Source organism: Hirundo rustica, chromosome 4 (genome assembly GCF_015227805.2).
Source record: "Hirundo rustica isolate bHirRus1 chromosome 4, bHirRus1.pri.v3, whole genome shotgun sequence".
NCBI classification, from domain to species: Eukaryota; Metazoa; Chordata; class Aves; order Passeriformes; family Hirundinidae; genus Hirundo; species Hirundo rustica.
Window position 1 is genome coordinate 53,476,643 of NC_053453.1, and position 23,128 is coordinate 53,499,770.

Sequence of the window (23,128 nt, forward strand, 5' to 3'; positions counted from 1 at the left end):
AGGAAATGCAGCTGCACAGTCTTGTGCAAGCCCTTGGCATTGCTGCAGCTCACTGTGGCTATGTCCTTCAGCATCAGCAAACCTCTGGTGGCAGCCCACTGGGCAGGGGCTCAGGAACACAGCTTGCCAAGCACAGATGGGATTTCACCCCAGTGCCTGCTGCTGTTTGCTGTGGGCTTGCTGTGATTTTTTGGTTCCTGAAAGCATGGTATGCAGAATACCCACCGTGTTCCCAGAGACTGGAAATGGGTGTTTGGTCAGCTCAAATACCTGCACCTCTCTCCTCTAGCAGGCTGAAGCATGATGTCTTGCTTTTCATGTGCAAATCTCAGCATAATGTCCAGTTTCTGGTTTCCTTAAGATCTCATCCTCTGTTTCTTAGCAATACTCAACCACTTTCCAAAGCCAGCAGCATGCCCTGGCCCTGGGACAGCATGAGTGCACAAAGGAATCAGAAACATAATCCACAATCATTTTTTAAATCCAATGTTTCTTTTATTTCTGTTCAGGTGAATGGAAGTCATGGAGTTAGTACAGTATAATTTACAAATCAAACTTCTCACTGGGCACAGGGCCAAGAGTGTCAGGCTGCAGTGATCCCAATGGCCTTTGGCAACAGTGATGTGACAGCAGGCTCTAAAGCATATTTGTTCTCCTTAGAAAAGAGTTGAGCTTTGAGATCTCCCCTACCACTGCTCCTCATCAGCCTGCTGGGTATGGCAAGGGTGAAATGGCATTACCAGTGCAGGGCTGAGCTGGCCAGCTCCCAGCCATGAGGGTGCTGCAACTGAGGAGGGGCTTGGGTCCCTCTGTTTTTGAGAAATGAGGACCCCTCTCCAGAATGCTACACCAGCCACGTTGCAAGGCACTGCTCTGAGAACATCTTGGCTAAAGCCTGTTGGGTTTTTAGAAGAGACTGCAGCAGATGGCTCAGGGCTGGTTATGTCTTATTTGCTAATGAGAAGGCATGATGAACAGCTGACCAACCAAACACCCATGAAACTCTAATTCAGACTGATCCAATAATTCAATAAATAACTCATCTTGGAAGTGAAGGCAGGAAACGAAAATGGAAGGAAGAAGGGATGGCTGGAAGAACACTGCCTCCCCCTCCATTCCCTCTGATGTATGCACACGCACACACATGACAAATAAAATAAGGGGGTTAAAGTTTTAGGATGGGTTTGAATTCATCTAGTAAAGAAGATGTAAAAAATAATCAGCCACATCTGCACACTTTTAAAGTATACACAGGTTAAGCTGAGTGAAGGTCCGTTGTGACCACACCTCTCTCCCCTGCTGCTCAAGGGTGGCACTGGTGAGCAGGGACACAAGCTTAGTGCCCTTCACCGGCACTCAAGTCAATCTTAAGCTTTTCTGCCCTTGCCTGGAAAAGGAACAGGTCCTCCCTCCCCAGAAAAGCAGCAGAATCAGCAGTGTTTAGCAGCAGTGGGGTTCCTGAGTAGGGCACGTGAGCTACATCCTAGCAGCTGTACGCCGTCCCCTTGGGTCCTCTCAGCCTTGGGATGGAGTCCACCCACCCCTGGTGCTCAAGGGAGGGGACGGCTCAAAATAAATGTTTTTTTTGGCTATGGCTCCAGAGCCTTTTAGTTCAGGACAGTAAAACCCAAAGAATCCTGATTCTAATGTCAGTTTTTTCCTGAATTTAAAAAGGGGACAGAAAAGGGACAAGAGTAGGCAGGCAGGGAGGGACATGGAGGCCCAGTCCCCTCCTGGCAGAAGTCAGAGGCACGTGGAACTATCACAGTTAGAGCGGGAGAAGGGATGGGGTGCAGTTACTGCAGGTTTTCCCACAAACATGAAACTCCTTTGCTTGTTCTCAGTTAATGACAAGAGCACACAATTGGGTAACGCATCTGAAAAGCAAATCCATCTTCTCCCCACCTTGTTAACAAGGCTTCATGAAGGGTATGGCCATGCTCCCCCACAGCCTTGGGAAAGGGAGGGCTTTGGTCATTCTCACCCACTCGGGGCTGAGGGCTGGCATCTCCCTGGGGCGGCAGCTCTGGTGCCTGGGGAGGGAGCAGGAGGAGAGGCAAGCCAGGGCCAGAGAGGCAAGTCGGGGTTCCCTCCCACTGCTGGTGCTCCCCTGCTCTAGCTTTTCTCCTTGGGTAACTTGTTCTTGGAGTCATGCTTGTTGCCCAGCAGCTTAAGCACCTTCATGGGCTTGAATTTGCCTTTCTTCTTGCTCTCGGTCTCCATCTCCTTGTGAAATTCTGGGGGTGCAAAGAGAGGTTGTTACCGTGGGATGTCAACAGTTGTACAGACACAACAATGGGCAAGGGTGAGAGCCATGAATCAAAGCCCTCCACTGCATGCACACTTTCTCTGATAACAGGGGTGTGCAGCACAACTGTGCCTCTAACTTTATTGGCCCTACAGGAAAGTCTCCCCAGTCTACACAGAAAAGATTCAATCTCTCCTGCACACAATTTCACTAATGGCTCATGTTGCCCCTTACTGCGGTCAGCAGTGAAAACATCACTCCAAAAAGCTTCCCATTTGTTTCTTACCTTTCCTTTTAATCATGGCTTCCAACATTTTATCCTCCTCCTCTTCTCTGAAAGAAAGAATGGGAAAGAGGTCAGGAATTCAGCCCTGAAAACAGCTGCTGTATTCTTGAATGCTAGAGAGTCTCCTACTTAGAAGCCATAGAGGGGCAGATCCATCACTGTCTTGTCAGCGTTTGCAACCAGCAGGATAAATCCCACATGCTGCACGTGCTGTCCTGTCTTTCCCACACAAAACATTCAAAGAGACAAGGATTGAGAAGCTTGATAAAGACATCAGCAACATGGACATCTTGGGATACCCCCACATGGCACTCATGTGGCGCTGAGTCAGACAGGCTGTGCTTTTCCCTTCTCCCCCAGCCTATCCCATTTCTCACTCACCTTTGCCGGTCCTCATCCAGGCAGTTCACAATGGCATTCCTCTGCTCAATGATGGTCACCAGCTCCTGCATCAGCACCTTCTCCCTCCCTCGGTCCTCATCAGTCCAGTCCTTCTCTACCCAGCCAAACCCCAGGAAAAGACAGGCAATTACATGGCTGAAGGAGCACTGAAATTCAGCACTTTGGGGCAGAGATCTCCAGCACAATCCCTTCTACCCTGCTGTGTTGCAGGGCCAGCTGGGCTAGCAGTGCTGTGGGGACAGAGCCCTGCATGTGGCATTCCATGGGGACAAAAGGAGCGCGCCCCTGCACAAGGCTAGGACATACACTGAGATGGGACAGACCCTCTAGAGCCAGCTGATTGCACTGGCATCCCTACAAATCTGCCTCTCTTTACCTGAGATCCACCTAGCGAGAGGGGAGATGATGCCCAGGGGAAAAAAGATCTTTGTCCCTTGATCCCTTCCAACTCATATATTCTATGATTCTATGAAAAAAGGGGTAAGCACACCCAGAGTGGTGCTTTACCTGGCTTGTTGAGGAGGCACCGCAACTCATACTCCACGTCTGACTGCCGCTGCTCCAGGTTCTGCTGCTTGAAGCTGCAAAGGAAGGGGGAAACGTTGGGAAGCACTGCAAGGCTCCAGAGAGGCAGAACATCATCCCAAAGAACAGACTGAGCTTGGAAAGAACCATCAAGATGCTGATCTTGTCCTGTATAGCCAGGGAGCCAAGGACCAGCCCTGGCTGCTCAAGGCTTTCCTGGAGTAGATGCTGCAGGGGCTCTGGTGACATGCTATGGGTCAGTTCTCAGTCCATCTGGACAGATTTGCTTGCCCTTACTCCCTCCCTTTTCTAGGCAAGGAGGCCCTGTCAGGATCTTCCCTGGAAGCACCATTTCAGGAGAGCTGAGAAAGGGTTTCCTAAGGGAGTGTCAGTGCCTCTCCACGTGCCTGCAGACACTTACATGTAGATGAGCTCCGACTCGTGGCGCACCAGCATGTGCTTCTCATGGATGAGTTTGAACCAGTCCACAAGCAGGCTGTCCTCAGGGTTGTCTGCCAGGTGAAGGGATAATTCAGAGCCATTCCCAGCCCTGGTGGATCTCATTACCCTGCAACAGGCTGGCCTCTGCCAAGCCAGGGGAGGGGCATTGGGCTAGAGCCAACCCAGCCTCAGCCCGAGGCCCAGAGAGACCCTATCTCTTCTCCCACCTGTTTCCATTCTAGGGACATCTCCATGTTCAGGGTAAGGTTGTGACCAATCTCGGAGGCCAGCACAGCCTCTTGTGCCCTTCCAACCCCAGCATCAGCAGGGAGGAGGTCACTGTAGCTATTTCCTTGGCTGGACAGAGGGCAGCCCTAGGGTCTGTCCTGCCCCCCACCCACAGACAGCCACACCCACACACCATTCTCAGCACTGCGCAGTTTTTCCTCCAAGGCTACCCCACGGTGCTCCAGTTCATCCAGCTGATGCTCAATGGCATCCATCTCCCCATAGATGTCTTCCTCAGGGATGTACTGATCTGTCTGCACCTGCCAAACCATAAATCAGACACTTTCATTACCACCAGACTCCACTTTCCAGGGGTAATCCAGAGGTTGAGCAATACTAACAAGGGCAGGGGGACAGCAGAATATTCCATCCAAGTGTGGATCTGAAATCTCCACTCTGGAGCAAAGGAAGACCATGGTGCTTTCATGAACAAGGTGTAGCACCCTCTGCAGCCACAGCCACCTGCTTCAATCCCTGCCCACAGCTGCATCAGCAGGGTGCCTGCAGACTGCTACAGCCCTGGGCAACAGCACAGAGCCGGCTTTTCCCTCCTTGCTCCCAATGGCCCTTTTACCTTGCGTTTGATCAGTGGGAAGCCATGGCCTGGTGCAGGAGGACGCACAGGCTTGGAGCCCTTGGGAGGTTTCTTTGCCGAGGGGGAGGCAGCAGGCGATGCCTTCCGATTGAAGGGGTTCTCTTTGCAGGAAGACTGGAGACGGAGGACAAAAGCAAATACATAAGCAGGGTGAGGTGAGGTGGGGTGGGGTGGGAAGGGAAGGGATCCCAATAGGTGGGAATAAGCAGACAGGGCAGAGCTAGGGTTTGTCCTGCCCCACAGCCTCCTAAAGGAGGAACACAACACTCATCTCCGCAAGCACCTAGTCAAAGAAATAGCTATGCTACTGTTTGACATCAGTTTCCCACCCTCTCTTTCACAAGCATGCTGAAATATTTTCCTTCATGGTTCCCTTCCCATTTGCACAGACTACATGACATCCTGCCTCTTCTTTAGCACATGGGGTAGGCGGAGTACAAGCAGAGCCACCATTTAACAGAGGCCTGAAGATTGCTTTCAGGGGGTCACACATCACCCCTACCAAAGGGGCAAGCCTGGACTCACAGACTCCCTGCAACCAAGTGATGGATGGGGAAGAAAAGCCCTGTGATCTGGATGGGGAGAATGTCATCATCTCACCTTCAGCTGTGGTTTGGGTGAGGAAGATGTCTTGGGGCTCCCAGCACCCCCATCTGAAGCCAAGAGGATGGGTGTAGGGCTAGCCCGAGCTGGAGGCCTGGGGGGCAGCCGGCTGGGGCTGGTCTTCAGGCTGCCAGTGGAAATACTTGTGCTGGTGTGCAGGGTGCTGGGCTGCATTTCCCCACTGAGGCTGGCCAGCTCGCTGGAGGAGGAGAAGGAGGAGTTGGTGGAGAGGCTGGCTGGGACAGCAGGACTTTCACTGGAGGAGACACTGGCCAGCGGTGCATCAGTACTGGAAGTCTTGGCAGCTGTTGGCATGTGCACAGTGGGCTCGGAGGAGCTTTTGGGCACTGAGGCCTCATCGGTGTCTCCCAGCACCTTGGCTGAACTGTCAGAGTTGATGCTCTCGAGGCTGAGGGCTGGAGATGGGGTGGAGGATGATGGCTCAGAGTGTGACAACCTGGAGATGGGGTGGTGGACTGCAAAGCAAAGGGAGAGCTCAGGGAGGAATGAAGGGACAGCCAGGACAGAAGGGGAGGGTGGCATACCCTGGAGACAAGGGTCAGCGTAAAATCTTGCCTACAAGAGCTGTGCTCCAGTGGGTAAGGAGGACATGGCTAATGCAACCATCATTGCATAAAGGCCTGGCAGGACAGGGTGATGCAGAGGCACATGGGAAGGGGGAACCTCCAAGGGGATGCAGAGGAGGGATAAAGGAGTGGGAGGAAGCTCACCTAGTGGGGAAGCATTGGGGGCTCGTGGAGCTGGCCGCTTCTTTGCCTTCGGACTGCTGGTGGGAGTGATGCCATACCAGGGGTGGAGAGGTTTGGCAGCAGTCTGCTCCTGCTCAGGTGTGCTCTTTTGGGTGTCAGCACTTTCCACTTCCTCCTCATCCTCTTCCTCAAAGGGGTTGTACAGTTTGGGCTCCGTCGTATCAGACCTGCTCTCTTCACTCCTGGTTTTCCCCACCTCCTCCCCATCCTCCTCCTCTGAAGTCCTGCTTGGAGTCTCGTAGCTGTTGCCTGGGGGAGGAGGGGGAGCTGGCTTCTTCTTGGGCTCTGCTTGCACTAAGGCCATCCATGGTGGGTCCTTGGCTCTTGCAGCAGCTCCACCACTGGTAGAAGAGAAAGAGAAATCAAGATGGTGGAGACAAGGTGGGGTGGTGAGGCACTGGAGAGGGACTTAGCCTTTGGGGGAAAAGGAAGAATGGAGCAGGATGTCTCCCATGCAGAAGCAGCTTTCTCATCCAAGGATGGCCCTAGGCTTCCCCAGACACAGTGTCTCACTCTCTGTGGGCAAACCTACGGGCCTTAGGGAAACACAGCCTGCCTGACTTGCCTGCTGGGCCCAGTGTTTCAGCGTCTGAATACTACAGCCTCCATCTGCTAAGCAGTAGTAAAGGCTGAGCTTTATGGACATAGCTGGTCTTCCCACCTTTCCCAGGACAAACCCTCCACAAGGCAGACAAATGTCTCCTTCTCAGCACCCACAAGCAGGGCCATTTCAGAAGGCATTTGGCAATATGCCTGTGCCACAGAAACACCTTTCTGAGATTTTAAACTCTTTATAATAAGAGACAAATGCCCTGGGAGGTATGGATGAACAGTCTGACCACGCTGGACTAGTACCTATTAGAAAAGGAACGTGGTCAAAGCCTACATATTCCTAAGAGGATGATGGAGGTGGGATAGAAGACCACAGCTGTGCTGTCACCATAGCCCCACCTTGCTATGGAGTTTTCAGGTGATCTGCAAACAGAGGGACGTACCGATCAGAGGAGCAAGGTCTACCTCGAGGTTTTGGGACAGGGGGGCTGGGTTCAGGTGCCCGACCTAGAAAGAAACAGTCATATTGTCACAACACCAAAAGGACATGAAGGAAAAGGTTAGATCAACATGAGGCACCTCAGACACCTTCCCAGAGGAAGGTGGCAATTCTCACTCACTGAAGACCTCATGGCATTTCTCCCACAGTCAATGCAGCCAGCTAACCCCAAACACGCCCTTTGCCTTTTTCTCCTCCCTTGGCCCTGGGAGTTGCACCTGGAGAACTGACATGCCCCTCTGTTCCCACACCTGCAAACTCCTCCAAGCTCTACCATCTTCCCTCCACACTGCCCTGCCACCTTTGGAGAGCCCTGGAGAAATACAAGGGAGCAGACGGGCAGGAAAACTAGTAGTGCTCTCCTTGCTGTGGGGATGGCTGGCAATTGCCGGCAATCAAAGACCTGAGCTCAAGATTTATTCAGTGGAAGAAGAGTGTCAGACAGCAGAGAAGGAAGGCAACTCAGCCAACGTGCAGCCACAGTGCCCTCTTACCGTTCACCATGCCGGGCCCACACTCGCTGCCGTCACCCTGCAGAATGGACCTGGGCCGGGGGACAGGGTGGGAGGTTGGAGGGGAGAGGGCAGATGCATCTGTGGCCTTCCTTGGGGCTGGGGTGGGACGTGAGTCTCTGAGCCGTCCGTCCAGCGAGCTGGCTTTGTCCTGGGCGAGCCCTGCAGGTTTGCTGGGGATTGGAGGCCTGGGGGGAGTCTGGGAGACAAGTGCCTCGTTGCCGGTGTGAGCAGGGAGTGTTGGTGTCTCTGCTTTGCTGGCTGTGCTGTCCTTCTCTGCTGGGCCAGCAAGGCCCTCTGCAGGCGTAGGGGTCCCTGCCACACACTCCTGGGAGTCACCATCATCCTTCCCCACCTCTGCTCCTGCCGAGAGGGCTTTCTCTCCCACGCTGTCAGCCCCAGTCTCAGTTTTTAGCTCTGATGACTGTCGGTCTGGGCTGGGCCTCCTCTCTGCCTTCCCACTCATGGCCAATTTACCACGATGCTGCGTGCAGACAAAAGTCCCTGCCTCTGACCCAGGCTTGTATGACCCCGGGAGCAGCGTGCTGGAGCATTCCTTACACCTGCCAATGAGAAGAGAGAGCACCATAAGATGGGGGATGCCATCCTGCCCTTCGCAGAAGGCAACACACCTGGAAGACCCTTCTAGGAACTAGGACTTAGTTCTTACTCTGCTATTAAATCCTAGAGTGCCCTTGGGGAAATCATTGAGAAAAGAAGAGAAGTAGAGAAATGTAACCAGACCACTGTAGGAACCCATGGCAAGTTCACAACTCAAATACTGCATGCATTTGGGTTCCTCCTTCATCTCAGAAAGGATTTAATAGATGTGGAAGGGTGACAGTTGGTATTGGGATAAGCTGCAGTTTCCACACTTGGAATGGGGAGCGGCATCAACCATTCACAGACATGGAACAGTGAATATCAACTGGAATTAGGGAGCAACTGGTTCAGAACTGGAGGCTACAGACTGCCTTGTGGGGCCAAGGGTCCTGGCACATTAAAGAACTGTCAGACACATTTGTTTGTAAAACAACCATTCCCCAATGCTGATTGTTAAATAAAATCAATAATTTCAACTCGGGAAATTACTGCATTGGAGGCTTCCAGAGTATTCAGGAGAAAGAACACACAAGCCTGGCCTGGTCTCATGCTCAGCCTCAGTAACGCTGACTATGGCATACAGCTGGGCCACAACATTTGGCTGGAAGGACAAGGCCTTATGCAGCAGGCCCATTTTTACACTTTGCTTTGCCTGTTGTTGGGCTAATAGCTTCCCTTTGCTGTCTGCCACATCTCCCTGGATCATCCACTCTTCCCCCACTGAGCCTCTGAATGCTTCTTAATGAAGCCCTCCAGGTGCAAGCGTGATACAAAGCACTGGCAACCAAGTTAGTCCTTCTCCACCTAGGAAGGGAGGTGGATAGCATACATGAAAGACAGCCAAAGGCTAATCAAGCACTCCCATGAAAACCAAGCTTGTTCCTTCTTGTCTGAATATCTGGTGCTTGCAGCAGCTGGCTGCCCTACACTGCCAGCAGATAATTTTGGCAAGGAATTCTGCTCTGGGTATCCCGTTGACTGGGATTTTCTTTGAAAGGGAGAGCAGAAGTGTGAGGGCACAGGGACTCTAGAGAGAAGGGGTATGATGAAATGAGGAGGTGGAAAGCTCAGACAAGGGGAGAAAGTGGTTTGCTTTAGGTTTATCTCCATCAGCCCACAGGAACCACTGCCACAGGACATTTCTGACCAAATACGGTCCATGAATCAGCACAGCAAACAAAACAAAACAAAACAGACAATAGGAAAGAATCAGGAGGTAAAACATTTGGGATAAAATTACAGGGCCCTGCTCAGTCTGAAGGGCCATGAGCTGGGCCATGGCAGACATGGCACCTCTCCTATTCCTGACCCATGAGGAAGTGGGAATGTTGCACCTACACCCCAAAACTCCTGCTTTTGTTCCAGCTGCAGATTGAAAGTCTGATGGGACACAGCTCAGCTCCCCTCCTGTGACACTGTTTCTACAGCACATCCCCAACTGGCTTAGGCAGGTGAATGAGGCCTCCCACACCTTCCCAGTGGCTTGATGTTTCTGTCCTCAGATGCCAAGCCTAGTCCTGTGGCCCATGGGAGAGATTTCATTTCTTCATCACAGCAGGGAAAGCAAGGTGAAATGATTTCACAGGTGTTGCAGGTAAGGACCTGCACTCAGGGAGTAACCACAGAGCTGCTGACGTGTAAACCCTCATTCCTCAGTTTGTTAACAGTCTGCAGCTCTCCACATGCTCCCTGGGAGCTCAGCACCACCCAGGCAGCATGGAAGCCTGTATATCCAGTTGAGGATGTGGACTGTAGATGGAAGGAGGTCTGTAGCATGATGTCATGGCTTAGACCTCAATGGAAAGTGAAGGGGGGTGGTCCTGGGTAGGCAGATGGTAAAGAGGCAGAGCATCTTTATTTATGGAAGTGGGAGAAGCTGAAGAGGCTGGGATTCCAAGTAAGTGAAGTGGGAAAGCACAAATCAGCAAGGGAGTCAGGGAGCAGGATAGGAATGGAGCACAGGGACACAAGGGGCTAGTCAGACCTCTGGGACGGGGGGCTGGCAGGCAAATGGAACATCTTCGCTCTCACTTCAAGCGCTGTTGTTCATGTTCCACGTTGCCCAGGATGCAGACACTCAAAGATGGGGCGCAGCAGGCCACAGACCCCCAGTCTGCCTAGGAGAGAGGCCGCCCCACCACACCTAGCCACAACATACCTGAAGCACTGGCGGTGGTAGAGCTTGCCCTCGGCCAGGTAGCGCTGCACCAGGTGCACGTGCTGCTGGCAGGCTGCGCAGGTGCTGCTGAGCGTACTGCGCTGGGACCGCTCCGAGGGGGCTTCACCCTGGGACACAACACACAGGCAGCTCAGCACGGGGGCCTCGAGCTGCTCCCCAGACCACGGATTCTCCAGAGCAGCTGCTCCCTGTGCAAGGCCCACAGCTCAGGGGCTGACCTCAGGGGCTGACAATGCACAGAACAGCTGTCCTCAAGCCCAGGCACAGGCAGGCTGCCTCTTTCCAAATTAGAAGGGGACGCTCCAAAAGGTGCCTTGGCCCTATCTACAGCTGAAGGGCTGTGGAAGGGACTAATCTATATCCCATTCACCAGGGTCCTGCAAAACACTGAAAAAGGTCCCATCCCAGACAATTGCTAAAACATGAAATAAAAGGCTTTTTTTTCTGCCCTTCTAGTCCCACATTCCTCCTCTTTCCTCATCTACAGGGTTACAGGGTTACCCCCACATAGGAAGGAGAGTGTTTGTACCCTGGGTGGTTCAAGAAACCATCCAGCACCAATCTGCCCAGCCTCTTGCCTGCCATGGACAAATTACGGGCCACAGACTCAGAGAAAAATCACTCTCAGCTGGATCCCACAAGGAAACAAAATCCCGAACACCTCTCATTCCCAAAACACCACAAAATCCCAAACACCTCCCGCTCCCAAAATCACCACACCTCTCACAGGCAAGCCTGTGCAGTGATCCATGGCTCTGTGACAGGCTTTTTCCCATCTCCTCACCTGCAGTGCAGGGGGTACCACTGCCTCAGGCTGTCTTTGAATCAAGAAATTAGGTACCTGTGGTGCTGAAGGACTCTCAACTGCAGCCACGGGCATCTTGTGGGACAGCAGAGGAGGAGAGGAGGCAGCAGCTGGTCGCTTCATAGGCGGAGGGACGCTGGCTGGAGGCAAGAGGGAAGGAGGATCAGGCATGGAGAGCAGTGGTGACTCACACTACCCATGTGCAGGAAGGGGAGGGGAAAAAAATAACATCATCCAGCCTTGTGACATAGGATGAGACCTGCCGCTCCCAAAACTTCAGTGCTTATTTTAGGTGGAAGAGACAAACATAATCTAATAATGGGTCAGCTGTGAGACTGCAGGGAGCCTGGCCTACTGTGGATCCCCTTCTGTGGCCCAGGGATACCTGCCTCCCACTGTGATTTTATTTACTCATCACGTGCTACTTGGCTTCCTTGCAATTGACTCCCTAAGCTGAAAGCCCAAAGCAGCTGGGGTAGCTACTGATGTATTGTTGTGACCCACTGAGCCCCAGGGCTTCCAGGCTGTCAGCAGGTCTGTGAAGCACCTCTTGCTGCTGGGGCTGGAACTCACACACTAGTCCCCAGCAGGATTCCTTGTCTGGGAGACCAGTATCCCTGGAGAAGCATATACAAGTAGAAGAGATTTATCTGATATTGTAGCTACAGACTGAAACAGAGGAGACCTGGAGATTTCATCTCTACCTAGCCAAAGGATACCTGGGAAGAGCTGTCTCAGAGCACTCAGCTCAGGCTGCAGCTGTAGGGACAGATGAGCTGATTTGAAATATTCCACCCTGGCTTCACTCCCTCTGTCCTCCAGTCACTTTACTTGTACCAATGTGATAAAAATAAGCTGTGGTAGATGGGCTCCTATCTAGCTTTCTCCGATTTTAGTGGGTTAGAGCAGATCACAAAGGGTTCTGGTGAGCACCAGGGGTGATGGCCCAACCCAAGCTGGCAGGAATGCAGCACAGAGGGAGGAGAAAGGCGTTTCTTTTCCCATAGCCTGAGCTGTTACATCACCCCCCCACACCTCTTGTGAAACCTCACCCAAATGCACTCTCTCTTCCAGGCCTTCCTCAGGGGCACCAGCAAGATGCAGGAGAGGCAGGTACTACCTGCTCCTCTCTCCTTCCCCACAAACACAGCTCCCAATTGCCACAGGAAGGAGGAAGCACAAGGCAGTGCTGGGTTTCCTGTACTCAAACAGGGGCAAACTGGAAGCCTGAGGGGTGGGAGGACACTCACCTTGGCTGGGGTTGTTGAAATGGTTGTAATACTGAGACACATAAGTCATGATGCTGAGGCAGTCGGGCACTTTCATGGAGACCATATCATTGGGATCTAGCAGGGCTGGGATGCCCAGCTCCTGCTCTGCCAGCTCAAAGGCCTGCAGGAACAGCACAGAGGCATTAAGGAAAGAAAACTGATGCTTCGCGAAAAATAACAGAAATATCAAATTGGAAGAACCCTAGGGAAAGTTAAATAGTGAGCCTATGGCATCCTTTATGGACAGACATGCTGCTTGACTAAAAAAAGTAGCAAGAGAAGCAAGGCTCTCTTCAAGTTTTCACTGAAAAAAAAAAAACACCAGTGTTTTTTCAGCTCAATCAGCAGTGCCCTCATGCAAGTGCCTGGCAGAGTCTTGGCTGGCACCACGAAGGGTCGAGGGCTGGCAGATATTTCCAGTGACACTGAACTCTACTGAGCAGTGTCTTCAGCCACCCCAAATGCTCACCCCACAGAAACACTGACTGCACATCCTTTTGTGCTCTGGGCTGCCACACCTTCCCCTCCCACAATCAACCGAGCCATCCCAGCTCAACATCCAGCACCCTGCCATGCACAAGCCAGTACTTTTAGTACTCTCTTCTGTGATTCAGCAAGCAGAAACAGTACCCATCTCCTCCTTCTGCATACACGGCTACTCAAAAGGAAGGAATGGAGGAGGAAAAAAGCTGTTGGAGAGTTTCCCACTTAGCAGTGTGTGTGGATTACTGTCTCTACATTGGCCATCCCTCTCCTGAGCCAAGGGCAGCATACCCACATTGATCTCCCAGGGATGGGGGTGCAAGACTATGGCAGGGACTGAAGAGAAGCAAGCCAGGAGCAGATGAGAGTGGTTTGGGCACTGAATGGTGAGGTACCGAGTGCACAGGTAATGGTATTGCATGTGAGTAAAGACTGAATGTGCCTAGTGTCTGCGGTATGAGGTGCTGTGCAGGGTGTGAGATATAAAAGGAAAGGAATATAAATATAAAAGAAAAAGATATTTTCAGTAACTAAGGGTGTAAAAGAGCCCACCATGGATGTCTTGCTCTGCTCAGCCTGGCTTTAAGCCAGTTGTCTGAACTGAGTCTTACTGAACACAAGGCTGCAAGCAGCAGGAAGTGAAGAGAGACTCCACCTGAGAGGTCTGTAATAGGACAAGATACCCATTGTGTGGGTCTTGAATGGAAAAAGCTGCTAATGACTGAAAGGGGCCAACTGGTGTAGGAAAGGGCATGCCAGGACACAACTGGACAGGCCTAATCCTGTAAATCCCAAATCACAGAATTACAGAACGGCTGGGGTTGAAAGACACCTCGGATATCATCTAGTCCAAACCTCGGCTAAAGCAGGTGACACAAAATCACATCCAGTTGGGGTTTAAATATCCCCAGAGCAAGAGACTCCACTTTCTCTCTGGACAGCTTAGCCCAGTGCTCTGTCATCATCACAGTAAAAAATGTTTTTCCTCATATTCAACTGAGGAATTCCTGTAATTCAGTTTGTACCCACTGCCCCTTCTCCTGTTGCTGGGCACCACTGAGGAGTCTGGCCTCATCCTCGACATCCGCCCTTAAGATATTTGTACGTAGCACGACTCATCTTGGGAAGATGATGGGCCATGCCTTTCCACAGACTATCACATGGAGCCTGCAGCAATTAGGTCTTTCTCTCATTTAAAAAACCAGGGCTAACGCTGCTCTGTCCTACCACTAGCCCCTGGGGTCGGGCATCTCCCCATTCCACACTGCCTGCATCTGCTACTGGCTCCAGCTGTCCCAAGCAGGAAGGGAACATTGCAGACCAGGGTCTAGCATGACCTTCCTCTGCTGATGCCTGAAGTAAAACTAGCTTCCTGCTTCCACTGCCTGCAAATCGGGAACGACTGGAGTCAAGAAGATGTTGTACCATTTAAATCTTCACCTGAGATGCTGTCTTGGCAACTATTAGGATAACCAGGCTGGAAGCCGATGTTTCAGATTCCCTTGTTTCCAGAGAAGCTCCTGCCTGTTACTTACAAACACTGATTTTTCTTATACCCTCAGCACTGTCACAAATTCCTCCCACACTACGTGACCTTCATCAAGTCATTCTGACATCATTTCTTCCTTATGTGCACTGCAGAAAGGGGACTTACCAAGCGATTATTCTCATAGACATCATCCTTGGAGAGAGAATCAAAGTCTCTGAAATGAGAAAGCACAAAATAGCCACATGAAGCGCAGAGGAAAAGCGCCCCTATGCCATCATATGTAGATTCCCAGGACAGTCAACCTTACAACTCAACACATAAGATCCTAGATAAACAAAACCTTGGCAAAGCATATTTCATTTTGGGGACAAGGAAACCAAAGGGAAATTGCAATGAAAAAAAGAAAGCCAGTCCCAAATGGGTGGTGACCAGGAAATTAAAATGTCGTTCTTGTCTCTTGTTACCCACTTCTGCCCTTGAGATTAAAGGCTGCAGAAATACCAGGGCCATGTTTCAATCAGCGCCACACACTGCTGCACCAAAGAGTGCACAACATGATCTCAAACTTGCTTTTCCAAGGCCACTGGCACAACAGTGGAGGATGGCGCTACAGATCCCTCACCTCAAGAGAAAGAAGGAACAGATTCAGAAGGCTCTGTGAGGGTCCTTAGGCAAACCTCCCTCCACCACCTCAAAGAATTTGGGGTGACACAGAAGATCTTAAACTATACTTCTGTCCTCACTTTCCCCCAAACATTTACAATGCACAACAAACTGTCCTCAGCTGCAGCCCTTGGAGCTGAATGCAAGGTGATCTGGGCACACAGAGGAATCCCAGCAGTCTCCAACCCAGGGGATTCATTTGTTCTAACCCATTTCACTTGTTCCCCTGGAGCCTTCTGGGGACTCAACCTGCCCACAGGAATTGATAGCTGCCTTCACCAGGGAAGCAGGGGGCATAAAGTTAAAGCAGTCTGCAGGCTTTCGAAAGAGGGAGAGAAACGCAGGAAGGAGGTAGTTATGCCTTTTGCATGTGCGTGTGGGTAAAATGTGTGAAAACAGCATCACGCTGCAGTGCTTACAGCTCCTCCCTGCCAAGGATCTCAGCTTTGTTACAAAAAAATGCACCCTCATGCAGCAGCCTGGTGTGCCTGCTAGCTGGATTCACAGCAGAACGCAGTCCAGAGAGATCTAGGGTCAAGCCAAGCCATCCCAATGGACTACAGAGAGGTGCCAAAGCTTGGGAGATCAACACAGAAGGACAATTCAGAGTGGGGAATGCATTCCCCACCCTGAAAGTGGTGTACAGGATCCAGGTGAGGTGGCAGCACGCACCTGCGGAGAGGGGCTACAGGAACCTCCTTGCTCCATCCCCCTCTGGATTTTATTGCCTTTTCCTGTAACACTGACATAACCTGTCCCGGCACCACACGGCAAGGCAGCCAGCCCCTTCTCAAAGCCCCTCATGCAGCTCTCCCAAAGCTGCAGAGGAAGTCCGTGATGAGCTCAGGAAGGTTTTCCCGGCTGCCTACAGGACCATAAAATTACACTTCCTCCGTTCAAAAGCAAGAGGCTGCTGGTGCTGTTTCCTCACAGATGAACGAAGCTGCAGCTGCTCGCCACTGCGGGAGCAAATGCAGCCGACACACAAAAAGGTGGGCTGGATGTTCAGCTCTGTTACCTTCCTGAAAGCTCATGTGAATATATTTACGGAGCTCAGACTGCTCAAAATACCACAACCTTTCCTTCTCAACATGCTGGTGAGCAAAGGCTTCAGCTGCAGCCTATGTTTTAATTCAAAACCACTGCCATTTTTGTAATTATAACTGGCCTCCACTGGGAGACGTTCCTTCTCTAGGTTTTTGTTTTGCTTTTTTCCAAGAGAAGTCCTTTAACCTTGCAGTATTTTTCTTTCCTTTTAAAGAAAATGCCAGCTTGGAACACAGGAGAAGCAATGACAGCAAAGTTATATATCAGCTGTCCTCTAACATTCATGACTTTCATTCTGAATGCCTTCACTTTCAGGATGTGGGAGTGGCGTAAGCTGGAAGCTCGAAGACTCCTTGGTGGGCTGAGCTGGGAGAGCATTTTCTGACAGACAAAACATCATGTCCATTCCACTCTGCCCCAGCAAACCAAAGCTGTTTTAGTAAACCAAGGGAACTCCATTAGGAAAAGCAGATGTCAGCTGAGAAGATGTGAATGTAGTTCAAGAGGTATCAAGGGATTACCAAGCAGCAAGGGAATAGAAGATTCTTTTCCACTAATTTAGGATTGCAGACTCAGCTTTACCTGAGATGTTGAAGTCCATCAGTACAAGACCCCAGAGATCAGTTTATTCAGCTCCTCTCCACTGCATTTTCCAGCTCCCTCTCTGATAAGCCAAGCAGGACCACACTGACCTGTATTGCTCCTGACATGAGCACTCCCATATGCCATTTGGTCACGTGGCATCCCTGTGGCTCCAGGCAAGCTTCCAGTACCAATGTGCAAGGAGCATGGCCTCTCAGGCACAGGGAAAAGTCACTCCAGCAGGGAAAAGTCACACCCCTTTCCCCTCTATAAACCGTCTCCTCCGCAGAGAGCCCAGAACTTGCCATCTCACAATTCTGTGACATGTGGCTGCATGTCACATTATTTCCTTGCCCTGATCTCAGCAGTCTTTTATGCAGCCCTGCTCAGGTTCCTCTCCTGCCAACATACCCATCCAAGGGACTGGATGTAAGAACAGGCAAGACTCCGGCTATCCCAGCTGAACAACTGTCTTGATTCAGGAAACCCCGGGGTTGTACCATATCCTGGAGTAATATTTCTATGCAAATAACATCCCAAGCACTTACCTAATTAGATACATGCAGAGCCACTAAGCACTCCTGGGTTTAGGGCAGCTGCCAGGGAGCACAGCAGATCCAGGGAAGGGGGAAGGGTGTGCCGTACAGCTAAAACCAGAGCGAATTCCTGGATTCCTCAAATATAAATCATGAGCACTTCAAGGCAGTGCCACATAATAAGCCATTCAGCTTCCCAGGTCTTGTCAGGGAAATGCAGGCGGTACAAGGGAAGGAAGAAACAAGATTTGTGATCCTGACTGTAACCAAACCCATGGCTCTAGGGACACGAAACAGTGTTTCTAAAATAGCTCTCATCTCCTGTTTTTCCTCAAGCCTCCATCTCTCCCAGCACTCCAAAGGCATGTGCCACGCTCCTTTATTCTTCTCACCCCTGTATGTCAAGATCCTTCCTTGAGCACCAGGGAGGCTGTAGAGCTTGGGATGCTGAAAGATGCTCTTTGCTTCACTAAAGCTGTAGCAAATGCCTTGTAAACACTAATTTCATGCTTCAGATTTCTAGAGCACTGAGCAAACAAACTCATTAATCCCCACAGACCACTGTCAAGTTGCTCTGGATGTTGCCAGTTTAACTGAAAAGGGAAGAGATTAAATGTCTAATCTCCTGATCACACAGCCAGCAGCACAGTCAGAGGCTAAATCCAAGTTTCCCATTTCCCTGACTGGGACAGTGAAGCAATGAAGCCAAGTGAAGTGCCTACAACAGCGGAGTCAGGGATTTTCATCTGCATGGTTCAATACATAGGTCTTACAGGTATGCACCTCGTCCTCGGTGGTCACTTCAAGACACCTTTAGCTGGATTCAGTAGACACTGAGGGATTCCAGTCTGCTTCTTTCAAAAAGTGCAAACCTATAGTGTCTCCAAGAGCTCTGGGGGAGCTGTTCCAAAGCTCTCCAGGGCAGCGTTTCTCCGATGCCATTTGCCTTATTCCACAGTAATTGTGTTCAAATCAGCAGTCATGTGGAAAACTGTCCTCAGTCTCAATTACCCATACGGTCTTTCATGACATCCTCTTCCTCAGTGTGTCCCCTCCCAGCACAGCAGCACACCAGGGGTGCATCTAGGCAAGGTCAGAAAACCAGGACAGGCTGATGTCCACCACAGCAGCATTGCCCAGGCGATCAGGGTGGCAGAGGAGTGGTGTCACACAGGTAGAGAAGAGCTTCAGCTCAGCTCTCCTATGGATGCGCCCATTCCTCCCCTCTGCAATCCCAGAGGAAGGAGCTGTGTGCAGAAGAACTCCAGCCTTCAGGGAACAGTGCAGCTGTCTCGTGTGGGCCAGGAGAGCCCCGCACAAAGGAAGACCACACAAGGTCAGAAACACACTCAGAGATCCCTGCCAAGTCTCATTACTGGGCTGACTGAAAGCACTTTAGAAGAAAAGAAGGGCAACCACTTTTCCTCTGCCGTCAGGAGATTTACTGCCTCTGATCCAATCTTCCCACTTCCAAATCGGGACAGGCTGAAGAAGTTGGAATCAGATGAAATTATGCTACTCTCCTGACGGCAGTCCGAAAATGCTTCTACAACATGCCATGTCCTTGTAAGGCCCTGGGCTTTGTCTCTACAATGCAACTTGTGCAGAGGAGCTGTGAAGCATGTAGTTAGGACATCTGCCAGGAGCAGATTTAAGCCCACTGACAACTCAAGAGCAGCAGCCTCTGCTTTAATGGAATGGCAAATATGGTTAATGGGGAACCATCAGGTGGTTTTAGTGGTATTTACCACAAGCTTTTACCGAACCTCAGCTTTTCAGCTCCCAGTTACTGTGCCATTTACAAAAAAAATAATAATTGCAAGTGTTCCCATCCTTAATTTGCCTTTTCCCACCCAGCAGCCTTGCAACTGGGAGCATTTTCAGAGGCTCCATTCTAGCTACTCAGAGTGAGCCATACTATCCAAGACTGCAGGAAACAAGACCACACAGCTCCTTCAAGACCCAGAGTGATGCAAAGACACTGTATGTCTTGGCTCTCAGTCATTCCAGAACACCATGCTGAGGGTTTTAGGGCAACCACCTGAAACACAGCAGGCAGCAGTTCAGTTTCCAGCCTACCTGCTCAGCTTCAGCTTGTAAGGGCACAGACCTGCTTCACCCGCTCACGGACACCACAGCTCCCCAGTGGAGTCACAGTCAACTCTATGCCTGACAGAGGTTGCTGTCATGGCAAAAAGCCTTCCTGAGGCCAGCCCAGGAGAGAGAACTTGGTCAATATGGGCAACCTCAAAGGAAGAGCCATCAGTCCCAGAGCAGAACGCGACCAGGGACGCATCACCCTTGTCAGCTTTAGCGGCAGGCAAAGGAGCGCGTGCAAGCCGGAGGCACAGCGAGGTGGGGCGATGCCTACCTGCCCTGCAAGGGTTACCAAGGATTAGAGCAGATGGGCGCCAGATTCCCAGCACCGTCGGGGCACAAAGGGTTACAGCCGCAGGTCAGGGCAGATTCTTTCCAGCAGCTCAGCTAGTTTCTCCAGCCTGACACGGTGCCCCCAAGCAATCCCAAACTCACTGTCTGCCTCCTGAAACTCACATTCTCCCTCAGAGACACTCAAGTTGGGGGAAGACTAGAGAGGCTCAGTACCTCTACTGGCATTTGCTGTCTTCTGCTTTCACCGTGGCATCCAGAGAAAATAAGCAGGAAACAAATGCAAGCAGCAACGTGATCCAGGCCTCCATACATTTCAGAGTGGCTGCCTCTGGCAGCTGGGAATGTCCCTGTGCAGGGCAGGCCTCTGGCCCTCCTGAAGTGTGAAAGCTCACCTCTTGCTGAGGCAAAACACCCCCACACCCAGATACCAGCATCATGTCTCTTCTCCAGTAGGTAATGCTCCCATTTGGATGGAGGGCCCTATTCCACCTCCATGCTCTCACCAGACTTAAATCACATGACTTCTGTTAACCCTGACCTTGACAGGTCTGCAGGACCAGGTCAGAAGGTCGTTTGCTGAAACACAAAGTGATGGAATGGTTTGGCTTGGAAGGAGCCTGAAAGATCATCTGCTTCCAACCCTGCTCCCACGGGCAGGGTAACCTTCCACTAGACCAAGCTGGTAAGAGCCCCATACAGCCTGGCTTCGAGCACTGCCTGGGAATACGGAATCCTTCATTCCCAAGTACCCAACTATTTCTCGACAGCATCTTCTTCAGCGCATCCCTACCAGGACATCAGCACAACGGAGACACATCCACTCTCAGAGCCCCTCACGCCCCTGCCCAGGGAGCTTCCCTGCCAGCCAGCCTGGAGCCGTTTCCCACGGTGCCTCCACTCCCCGCCGCCCCCGCCCAAATCCCTGCGAGCCCCCGTGATCGCTGCTGGGCACAGGCGACGCAGCCCCTCCAGAAAGGGGGGTTCCAGCGGTCCCGCGCCCCAAACCTCCACGCCCCCCGCTCCTTCTGCCAGCAGCGCCCGCGGGCGGCAGCCGGGGCCCCGCGGCGCCCCGTCCGGGCGGCAGGCAAGGCGCGGCCTGCACTCACAGGAGGTCGGGCCGGTGGCGGTGCAGGATGGCGCAGAAGGCCAGTCCGTCGCGGAAGGAGGTGCTGAGGTCGCGGATCTCCACGCCGCGGTAGCCCTCGCACTGCCGGCGGCACCAGGCTTGCAGGGCGCCCCGCGGACCCGACATCGGGGCGGCCGATCCCACCGCCGCCGCCGCCGCCGCCAGCCCGGGGCCGGGCGGGGCCTCCCGGGGCGGGGCTCCGGGGGCGGGGCCCGGCCACGCCGCGGAAGCGCCCGGGACCACGGGCTCAGCGCTTCCCGGGGAGCTGGGCGGCGTGCAGGGCAGAGAGAGCACCCTCTCCCGCCTCGGGGAAAGAGCTGAGCCTGAACACAATTGAAATTCAACTAGATTAAAAACCACTAGGCGACCTGTTATCTGGATCCCTCTCAGGCTTAGACAGAGGTTGCTCCAGACAGAAGCAGTTCTCAGCATTCCTAGGGGCATAAGCCGTGGCAGTAAAGTACATCTGGGAGGTCGGTGGCTCCCGGGGTAGGCTCAGGGCCAAGGAGAGCTTTGAAGATCAAGACACTTGGAGTCACAGGCAGCGCTTCACAGGAAGCCCTGGAAGAAGCGGAGGAAGAGTGCAATACAATCTCAGGAACCCACCACATCGAGGCAATGGATTGTCACGAGAGCTGGCGTGCACGCTCAGGATGATGGTTTGACAAGAGGGGGGGAAGCACACTATTAAAGGCTACTTTATTAAGCTTAGCATTCTTTGAACGTCCAACAGCTACCTCCGTGGAAGACCAAACCATCACACTGATGCCAGTTCCCAATCTTTGAGTCCATTCTCTGCAGTTATTTTGTAGAGGCTCTAACACTCCTTCCTTCACTCAGATTTCATGCGTAGCACCTTCTTTCTTCTACTCCACTGTTTCATTCTATCATTTTATGGTCACAGAACTGTAACGTGAAAAATAAATTCCCTGTACTGGTTTGTACTATCTCCCCACTCAGCGCCGGATATAAACTGCAGTATAAATCACCAGAAAAACTACTCTGTAGCAAAAAAAGGAAACGAAATATTGTGTCAGTTTTGTAATGACTGAGCTGGCTACTCAGCATCCTCCAGATCTGCCCTGACAGGGTCTTCCTCATGTATCCTAAGGGGACAGCAGAATGAGGTTTTCTTGACTTTTCCAGGTTCCATAATTACACTCAGCCCCTTCACAACTATAGGACAGACACAGTACATGACCCTGTACTGTGGTTTCCTCTGACAAAACCATTTTGTCCAGAACCACTTCCAGTCACCAAACCCTGCTGCAGCAGGCAAGGGTCAAGCTCTAGCCACCCCCACCTCCCTCCGGAGCGCCTTCCCAGCACGAGCGGGGCTCTGTTGATGCTGCTGAACACCCTGCATTCCTCCAGATTCAAGCAGTGCCAGGCACAGCTCGCTGAGCCCATCTTTCCACCCAGTGAGAGCTGCAAGCTCCTCCTGGCGTCGTTCCACCAAGTGCCAGTCCTGCTCAGTTAACCTTCAGCAGTCCCTCAGAGAAGGCGTGGAGCCAGGGAGATCCGGGGATGGTCTCTGTGCATCCTTTGGAAGCTGCTCTGGCAGATGGAAACAAAGCAGTAGCGTATTCACAGACCTGAGAACAGCCTGTAATCACTGGAGCGTTTCAGATGATACAGATAAGCATTAAAAATCCGCAATTCCGACATGCCAACCAGATATTAAAATCCTACTAACACACTGGATTTCCTTTGCTATGCTATGAACTGGAATTGATCATGGATACCTGCCAGGGTTCTCATGTTGTGTATCACATCCACCTGAGCACGTCCTGGGAAAGATTTAGGCTTTGTATAGTAAGAAAGTAGGGCAGTTGCTGTTGACAGCTATGCTTACGGTGTTGCTGTTGGCAAATACAGAAAGAAAAGTGCCAGCCCTAAAATCAAAAACTATCAGATTCTGCTTGATATAAACACAGCTCCCCAGGGGCTGCTGCAATGCAGTGGCATCTCAGTCCTTTAATTTCTTAATGATATGGCTGCTTCAAACCCTCCAGAACTGGAGACAGCGAGCTCCTAGCATCCATAACACCAGCAGCTAGGCCAACAGGAATTGCCTATTTGATCTGTGTTGCCTGTGCTCTGCCCACCTGAGTTACTTGACTTTGTGATGGGAAAGAGTTTACTTTTGAATGGTATCTAGGACACTGGAAACCTGACCCTCATTCAAACACAGAATATAATCCAACAAAGGCTAATTATTTCCTTTGTTTA

At 51.7% G+C, this 23,128-nt stretch overlaps 1 protein-coding gene across 2 annotated transcripts; it reads right to left on the reverse strand.

Annotated features, from left to right (window-relative positions):
* Nucleotides 1-470: 470 nt before the first annotated feature.
* MICALL1 (MICAL like 1) lies at nucleotides 471-21,033 on the reverse strand. Of its 2 annotated transcripts, none has more exons than XM_040062518.2 (16): nucleotides 20,877-21,033; nucleotides 14,717-14,765; nucleotides 12,559-12,700; nucleotides 11,345-11,448; nucleotides 10,483-10,610; nucleotides 7,704-8,284; nucleotides 7,154-7,217; nucleotides 6,120-6,499; nucleotides 5,386-5,804; nucleotides 4,765-4,899; nucleotides 4,324-4,450; nucleotides 3,883-3,973; nucleotides 3,444-3,517; nucleotides 2,916-3,030; nucleotides 2,535-2,581; nucleotides 471-2,237 (listed from the first exon to the last, which is right to left on the reverse strand). In XM_040062518.2, the coding sequence occupies exons 1-16, from the start codon at nucleotides 21,020-21,022 to the stop codon at nucleotides 2,116-2,118; spliced, it is 2,724 nt and encodes a 907-aa protein (XP_039918452.1). In that variant the 5' UTR covers nucleotides 21,023-21,033; the 3' UTR covers nucleotides 471-2,115. The 2 variants fall into 2 exon arrangements, with proteins under 2 accessions (XP_039918452.1, XP_039918451.1); XM_040062517.2 differs by having other exon boundaries at nucleotides 5,386-5,864.
* Nucleotides 21,034-23,128: the final 2,095 nt, after the last annotated feature.

Bases quoted from the DNA above. Each gene is read 5' to 3' on its own strand.
- MICALL1 (XM_040062517.2), bottom strand. From the start codon at position 21,022: ATGTCGGGTCCGCGGGGCGCCCTGCAAGCCTGGTGCCGCCGGCAGTGC. The intron at 6,500-7,153 runs GTACGTCCCTCT...CTCTTCTACCAG, and splicing joins AGACCTTGCTCCTCTGATCG to TGGTGGAGCTGCTGCAAGAG. The intron at 3,031-3,443 runs GTAAAGCACCAC...TTGGCTGGGTAG, and splicing joins GTGCCTCCTCAACAAGCCAG to AGAAGGACTGGACTGATGAG.